General features: G+C 48.2%; 2 protein-coding genes across 3 annotated transcripts; both read right to left on the bottom strand.

Annotated features, from left to right (window-relative positions):
- On the bottom strand, positions 1224-2973 carry LOC8079211 (GEM-like protein 1). 2 transcript variants are annotated; one of them, XM_021453643.1, is made up of 4 exons: positions 2705-2973; positions 2464-2616; positions 2023-2297; positions 1224-1632 (listed from the first exon to the last, which is right to left on the bottom strand). In XM_021453643.1, the coding sequence occupies exons 1-4, from the start codon at positions 2871-2873 to the stop codon at positions 1450-1452; spliced, it is 780 nt and encodes a 259-aa protein (XP_021309318.1). In that variant the 5' UTR covers positions 2874-2973; the 3' UTR covers positions 1224-1449. The 2 variants fall into 2 exon arrangements, with proteins under 2 accessions (XP_021309318.1, XP_002461039.1); XM_002460994.2 differs by having other exon boundaries at positions 2464-2565; positions 2705-2972.
- LOC8079210 (pentatricopeptide repeat-containing protein At4g28010) lies at positions 3965-7588 on the bottom strand. Its single transcript, XM_002460993.2, has 3 exons — positions 5597-7588; positions 5005-5143; positions 3965-4523 (listed from the first exon to the last, which is right to left on the bottom strand). The coding sequence occupies exon 1, from the start codon at positions 7488-7490 to the stop codon at positions 5703-5705; it is 1788 nt and encodes a 595-aa protein (XP_002461038.1). The 5' UTR covers positions 7491-7588; the 3' UTR covers positions 3965-4523; positions 5005-5143; positions 5597-5702.

Here is an 8650-nt window from a genome sequence, read left to right as displayed (position 1 = left end):
TGCATCAGCGAACCCAATTTAACACTGCCCTTGCTCTCATCCTTGCGAATTGTGGCATCGAATTGTTCTTAGGCTGTTACTGTAATCTTTTGTACTCCATCACTGTTACTTGTTGTCTTCCTTGTGAATTGTTCTTCGAATTGTGGCATCGAATTTTCCTTAGGAGTAGTATATGCAGAAAATATGCTCTTGTAGTTTAATCTGGCTCGGTAGGGGACAGATCTGATAGCAGAAAATGGCGCGGTAGGCGCAGACCGCAGACCAGCGATGCCTTTGCTTACACAAGGCTCGCGCGGGATTTAACCGAAACATAATGTCTCTTTCTGTTCTCTCTCGTTTGGATGCATACATGTATTTGTCGTAGCATGGGGAGTACTCTTGTTCATTCACGAGGTGGTTAGGCCTTTTAAAGCTTTGCTTTTGTGCCTTTTGCCAATGAGCTTATATAAGGAAAATGTATGACATAAGCTCGATCCGGCTGCAGGGTTCCTGGGTCCTCTGCGGCGGTTTATTGAACTTCGTTCGTTGTTTACACACTTCTCCAAAATTATCACATGACTGTAGATATGATCGTATGAGGCCTTGTTTAGATACACTCAAAACTTTACAAGATTCCCCATCACATCGAATCTTGCGGCACATTTCATGGAACATTAAATATAGATAAAAAAGATAACTAATTGCACAGTTTACCTATAAATCACGAGACGAATCTTTTAAGCCTAGTTGTTCCATGATTGGATAATGTTTGTCAAATAAAAACAAAGTGCTACAGTGTCAAAATCCAAAAAGTTTTTGATCTAAACAAAGCCTGAGTGCACTACTTAATGATGTCCAATGGTACAAATTTCAACACAACTACACATGTGCCATGCACAAACACATTTACATGGGCATAGCACATCAGCAGGAGGATATATACATGGGCAATCTCAATAGGGGCGCCATGAACACCAAGGACGGACTCCTGAAGGTTTATAGCGCTATCATAGTTCACGAAGGCCATGAACCAAGAACTACTAGTGGTTGTCAATTGAAACAGCTTGAATGTATCTCTGAGCAGGGTTTTCCTTGCTGTGAGAGTAACTGATCTCAGGTGGGTTAAGACAGCCTGTTCACACGTACATAATGATCTGGCATAGTTGGAACTAGGAATTAGCCACAAGTGTGTATATCTTTCAGTCAGTAAAATTCAGAGACTCCATAACCTGTTCAACGTGATATAATGGAAATGGATGTTTCACTCGTGAAACAAGCAATCAAATAGAGTATACCAAACAATACTGGTTTCAGTCAACTTCGTTCAGTACACATGCTAAGGATCTGAATGCGCTACTTAATGATGTGTACCAGTCTCAACACAAATATGCACAACTATACAGGTGCCATGGACAAATACATTTACACGGCCATACTACATCCACATAGGGGATAAATAATGGGCAATCTCTAGGCCCCGTGAACACCACGAACAGCCTCCTGAAGATTCTTTACAGCGCTATCATAGTTCACGAAACCCATGAACCAGAACTCGTGGTTGTCAACTGAAACGACCTGAATGTACCTCTCTGCAGGGTTTTGCTGACTTGCTGTGGGAATAACTGATCTCAGGTGAGGAAGTGGTAAAACAACCTGTTCAAGCGTACATAAACGATCAGGCGTGATTGTTACTAGGAACTAGCCACAAGTGAGTATATCTTTCAATGGCCAAAATTCAGACTCAAATAAAGCAGCATGTAGATGTTTATAGACCAAGAATAGCAAACCTACCGTTTCCATTTTGTCAATATAAATATACTAGGAAGTAGCAACTTTGTTGCACACATATCAATCTCTATACTATACATAAAACAGTGGATAACTAATGTGCAATCAAGTAATCGATATTTAGCAATCAATTGGTCGTGTACTCTAAAAGTTCACACATACTCTGATGCAAAACCAGAGTAAGTACCAAAAAACTCACTCCACTGCACACACACACACCGAAGCGGAGGAACAAGAGACGAGGGCACCACGTACCTTATAAAAGGATGACTGAGTTTTGTTGTCCTCAGTCACATATTTGACAGGGCTGTCGCTACCAAATGCAATCTTCACAGTCGAGAGATATAGGACACCCATGATCGGTCCATGCGACGTTGATAGGTAGCACACGTATGCCTTCTTGAGCTTCTCATCAGGCGAGCACTCAAAGGTCTGCTGAAATATCTTGTCGTAGCCACCCTCGGATATAACCTTGGATATCTGAGCAATCCTCCCCATGGCAGTATCAGCAATGCTGGGTCCAGTTTTCACTGCAGAGATGCACAAAGAATGGAGTATTATTTCAGTAACAATAGTTACTTTGTGGTACGTTGCTGATCTGAACATAGCATAGTTCACTTGTTATGCTACGGATTACCATCATCTAGCAGTAGTATTGAGAATTGGTGTCAGTGTGGGGGAAATCGAAGCACTCACGATGCTGCCAGACGTCGCCGGCGATGCCCTCGGTCTTGCGCGCGGCCTCGTTGAACTTCTTCCCCACCATGCCGAACATGTCCCTCAGATTCTCCCTAGCGCCTGCAAGCGGCGATACATCCCCCAAAACCAGAGCGATGAGGCCGCAACAAGCTAGGCAGCGAAGCGATCACCAAGAAGAAGAAGAAGAAGAAGAAGAAGAGCGGCGGAGACCGCATCGAGGGGGCGGGCGCTGACTCACCCTTGGAGGGCGGGTTGGACGACGGGGCGGAGAGCACGTAGGGGTTGGCGCCGGCCGGCGGCACGACAGGCGGCGGCGGCGGGGCGATGTCCTCCGGAGACATCCGCGGGTACGCCACGTGCTCCTCGGCCGCCGCGGCGGGCGCGTCGGCAGAGGGCTTGGGATCCATGGGCGATTGGGGAATGGGGATCGGCGTCGGTAGGGGGAAGGGAAGGGGCAGACTGCCAGACTGGGGCGGGGTGGACCGGGTGGGGAAGGAAGCTGGGGAAGCTGTTGGGCTGTTGAGTGTGGACTGCTCAGAGGGGGACGACCGGACGAGGACGACGGGCCTGAGCGCGACACGTGGAGCCGAACGAGGGAGCAGGAGAGGATCGGGCCGTCCAAGTGGCGGAACAACACCGCCAGCTCAGCTCAGATGCCGCTCCGACGTGACGTCCGGTTGACTTGGAACGCACGCGCTCTTTCCTATTGTCTCGCTCGGGTCCCGTGCTCCAATGTCCTGCGACCAGCGTGAGCTCTGCTCCGGTACGGCCTCCGAGCGTTTCGCCGACGGGTGACCACCACCGTCACGGCTGGCTCAGCAGCGGGTTCCCTGGTGCCGCGAGGCAGGCAACACATCGTCACAGATGGTACTGCCGTTCAACAGCTAGCAGGTCTCGCGTCGATCGACAGTGGAAAGATTGAGGACGATTCTGTAGATGATTGTTTTGAGAACCTAAATAAAAAGTCTTTTTGAGAAAATTGGTTTTGTAGCACCAAAATAATATTATATTTTTCATAAAATATCACCAAAAGACATCCGTCTTTTGATGCCAGTTTGATGGACTAGAACTAACGACTATTTTAACTCCTATATGCACTAATGGATTAACAACTAGTCGATGACTAAGGGACTAATAATTAGTTCGTCTGCTTGAATCGTTTGTGACTAAACATTAGTCAACCACTCTCTTAATTCTAAATTATAGGTCATTAATGCTTTTGTAGGTACGTAGCTTTTGCTACGTATTTAGGCCTTGTTTAGATCCACCCAAAAACCCAAAACTTTACAAGATTCCTTATCACATCGAATCTTGCGACACATGCATGGAGTATTAAATATAGATAAAAATAAAAACTAATTACACAGTTTGTCTGTAAATCGCGAGACGAATCTTTTAAACCTAGTTACTCTATAATTGGAAAATGTTTGTCAAATAAAAACGAAAGTGCTACAGTGCCAAAATCCAAAAAGTTTTTGCATCTAAACAAGCCCTTATATATACTTTATGTCTAGATACATAAAAAAAATATGTATCTATAAAAGTTAGAACCACTTACAATTTCAAATGAAAAGAGTAGTTGTTACTATTATGAATCCATGGCCTTAAAAAACTATCAATTTTATCTTAGAGTAGGATTGTCACATTTGGCACGTGACGCTGAGACTGACATTTTTGTCAATACTACCCCTGAACTACATGCTTCCTTCTTGCCTCCCCTTTTGAACACTACGCTCTCACTGAACAGTGAACACCTTCTCCGTGTGCTCCAGCCGCATGTCAGCGTTAAATTTGCGAGGACGAGGAGTCGACCTTCATCGAGGGCCAGGGGTGACCGTCTGGTTGCTGGCGGCCGGCATCGGTCTGGACTAGCCAGAACGTCTGTTTGCACTCAACTCTATTCTGTTGCCTGTGAAAAGCGTTTGCAGCAGATTTCCATGGAAGCATGGAACTGTAGCTTTTACCTTTCCTCAAAAAACTGCAGCTTATACCGTGGGACACTGAACATATGCAATGTTCATTTGCTAATATAGAAGTGTAGTCATGACGCATGCCAACTGAAAATGAAAGGGAAATTTTTCTGTATGTCATTTGCTAGAACTTGTATCTTTCATCTGTCACTAAAAAACTCAAATCTTATCAATGCCACTAGCTATAAATTTAAATCTCTTTCACGCCATTACTGATCACATATTCACGTCAATAGATATGGAAAAGGCCAATTTACCTTTCTTCTCATCACAAATTTAGTTGCTTTCTTTTATGCTCTCTTTTGTGGCTAAACAACTTAAACGAAAACTCAGATGTATCATATTGAGAATTTAAAAGTACAAAAGCTAGGATGTCTGATACAAGAAAAAGCTATGCTGTAGTTATTTTTTGTAATAAAATAACAGCTAGTTAAAGGACTGAATATATGCTTTTTGCAGTGGTCAATATTTGTAGTAAATATGAATAGAACAATAACAGCTCAAGAAACTGTATTCTATGAAGCAAATACAGCTAAAACTTGCTAGTATGGAAGGCAGCTCAGCTTACAGAATTTTGGAGGACGCCTCTCTGTTCTCCTTGAGTCAATTGATGTCCTGTGCCAGAGGCGTAGTAGTTGTACACCATCTTCAGCAGATTCTACATAGCAAGCTAGTCACATTTGCGATCAGATCCATCTGTGGTGTCTCTGTCCAAATAATTTTCAGTTATTTCCCAGTTCATCAAACAGCAAACAGATTCTTATATATGTCAATAGCACATATTCTCAATTCCAATTTCCATCAACAGAACCATTTACTGTTTCTTGGAGAACTTATATAGGTTCAGATAGCCAGATAGTTTGAAACAGGTAAGTCAAGAAAGATGAAAAAAAACACAGATACAAGTAGTGAGACAAAAACTGCAGAGTGGTTAAATAAACCAGAGTCTTTGGTGATAGCATTATTTTGAGGCATTACGTATGAATAAACACTGTAAGGAAACAAATCAATCGAAGTTATTACGCCTACGCCCAGAGGGAAAATGATAGCCCTTGTACAGGATTGCCGGTAAAAAACGCACACATGGGCAGGAACCAGGTAAGCTGAGTCTAAGGAAATCATATTTCACCATTTACAAGAGGATCAGCAGGAGCACTCACAGGGCATGACCAGTCAAGGCTACACGATAGTGGTGGATGGGAGTGAGGGACGGTGGAGCTGATTGCAAGACCAATGGCTGCAAGGGACGGAGGTGGTAGTGGCAGACTAGAGCAACGGCGTCTGTTGAGGGAGGCGGATGATGGTAGAAATAATTTTTGGATCAAAGGCTACATTCTTGGCTCTCATTTCATGTATCAATTTAAGAACCTTGTCTGTTTGGCCTTCAGCGCTGTAGCCTTTGATCAGAGAATCAAATACAGCAACATCAGGCACAAAGCCACTTGCAGTCATCTGTTTAAGCACCCTCTCAGCTTCTTCTAGGTCTCCTAATTTTGCATACATGTTGATTAGCATAGAATATGTCACGGCATCAGGAGCCAGACCCTCATCAAGCATATCCTGAATCAATTGTTTAACTGTTTTCATATCCCCTGATTTGCAGGCACCATGGATCATTGTGCTATATGCGATAGCATCGAGTCCACAGTTCTTATCCATTTCATTGAACAAACCCATAGCTCGCTCCATCATTCCCTGTTGACACATAGCTGCAAGCAGAGGAATGTAGTGAAATAGTTCAGCTTTTATCCCACGTTGCCTCATTGTACACAGGAACTTTTCCGCACGGTCAACTTCCCACATCTTGCTGAAGCCATTTATCAATATGCTATAGGTGAACGAATCAGGTTCCAATCCAGAAATTGCCAGCTCATCCATTAGATTCATAGCCATCTTAACCTTGTGAACCCTAAGGAATCCACCAATCAGATAGTTGTAAGTCACCAAGTTACACATACACCCCCTCTCGGCCATCATCTCACGAACTTTGACTGCTTGTGTCATCCGACCGATCTTACATAGTCCATGTATAACTGAGTTGAAAGTGACCACATCAGGCTCAACTACAGTATCTCCCTGAATCATCTCCTCAAGGAAACTCATTGCCTCATCCATCTCAAGCACACCAGAAAGCCCTGCGATCAGGGTATTGTATGTCACGACATCTGGTGCCACACCCTTGTCATCCATCTCCTTCCTCAATGTCAGTGCCTCCCTTACCGATCCTTCCTTGCACAGGGAATTGATGAGCACATTGTATGTCACCACATTTGGCTCCAGCCCCCGCTGCACCATCATGTCCTTCACCTTTGCAGCCTTACCCGTCTTTCCCTCTTTACACAAGTCATCGATTAAACCAGTGAACATGATCACATCCGGCTTGATCCCCCGACGGGACATGTCCTCGAACACCTTGCCTACATCCTGCCACCTGCCGGACCTGCAGTACCCACGAAGCAAGCAGCTGTACACGACCACGTTGGGCTGAACACCACTCCCGCACATCTCATCCAGAAGCTCCAACGCCGCGTCGAGCTCCGAGGCGTCGCAGAGTCCGCGGATGAGCGTGCCGTACGTGACGACGTCGGCGCGGACGCCGCTGGCCTGCATGGACCGGAGCAACGCGACGGCTTCCCCCGTGCGGCGGGACGCGCAGAGCCCCCGCATGACCGTGGTGTAGGACACGGCGTTGGGGCGGGCGGCCGGGTGCGCCTCCCGCGACATGTCGACGAGGAGGGAGCGCGCCTGGCGCAGGTGGTCGCCCCCGCGGCGGCAGAGCGCGGCGAGGACGGTGTTGTAGGAGACGGCGTCGCGGACGTCCGGGAGCGCGGAGAGGAGGGAGCACGCCTCCGTCACGGGCGCCCCGCGGAGGCGGCGGTTGAGGAGCGCCGCGGCGTCCGCGCGGCCCCGGCGGAAGAGCACGGCGAGGAACGGCGCCGCGGTGCGGGGCGGCTTCGGGGACGAGAAGGAGGGCGATGGGAGCGGCGGGTGGGCGGACGAGACGGTGGCGGTGGCCAGGGACCGGACGAGACGGGGCTCCAGGCGCTTCCTCATGGCGGGACGGCAGCCGGAGGGGCAGGCTCGGTGGCGGCAGGAGGAGGGCGTCGTGCGGCTCCGCGGCGGCTTGGTTTCAGCAAGCGGAGCTTTGTGTCGGCAAGACCGCGCGGTGTGCGTTGGTTGGGGCTTCCGCGTGGGAAAATCATAGAATGGGCGTTTGGCTGGGCTCCGGGCCTTCCTCGACGCACTTGGGCCGGACAATTGGATTCGTGCACAGTTTCGGCCTGCCGTGACCGTGACCGTGACCGTGACCAGACGGCTTGGTTTCTGCAAGGCTGGGCTTGGGTTTGGGCTTGTTAAAATCAAGACACGGGTGATCAGCATGCATGGCGCTGTTGCATTGCAGTTGCAGCTGCAGAGGGCAGAGTGCAGACACTGCTGCTCACGTGCAGAGGAGCGGGCTCTCGCACCGTCGCACGCACAGCAGGGGGAGCGAGCAGTTCGTCATGCATCTGCTTGCACCACATCAGCAAGCATGGACATGGAGCATGGTTGCGCGGCTCAGGGGCCACAGCCACCAGAACATGCATGTTGGAGGTACGCGAAGCCGACACGGCGACACAGTCACACCGATCACTAGGTCAGCGTGTGGTGCTGTCGTCCCAGGCAAGGCAGGGTCCCCCAAACAGGGCAAGTACATGGCCGGCCAAATAATGCGCCCCAAACCCAAACTAGCTGCGACACCGGTTGCTGGCGACGCATTACACCCTTCACGAGTACTAAATGTGCAGACGACCCCCCGTTCCATTTCCTCTCCTGTAGATACGCGTGTGTGGCTCGTGGAACCCCATTTTGTCTTTGGCCGACGTGTTCAATTTCTTGCTGCAGGTTTCATCATCAATTCGGTTTCGCCGGTAAGCCTTGTGCTCATCAATCTCGTCAGCTCGCTCGGCTCATGTGTGCCATGTGCTCGATCGAACACGCATGAATCAATGCGGACGGAAGCTGCCGATCGAGCCCCATCCAACCGCACTGGTACGTGGTAGTAGCTGCATCACGTTATTCTCGTCACGAGTTGCTCCTGCATTTGGGAAGAGAGGAAGGATGAAGGATATGGATGGATGGACCAACGATGCTTTGCATGCCTTTCGATCGTTACAAGGCGAATGTGCCAATCAGAGACATGCTATCGCTTTTGCGAGTCATGAGAGTACCAC

This window comes from Sorghum bicolor, chromosome 2, assembly GCF_000003195.3.
Source record: "Sorghum bicolor cultivar BTx623 chromosome 2, Sorghum_bicolor_NCBIv3, whole genome shotgun sequence".
Lineage (NCBI taxonomy): Eukaryota > Viridiplantae > Streptophyta > Magnoliopsida > Poales > Poaceae > Sorghum > Sorghum bicolor.
Note: the sequence above shows the minus strand (reverse complement) of the source record. Positions and strands in the feature narration are given on the sequence as shown.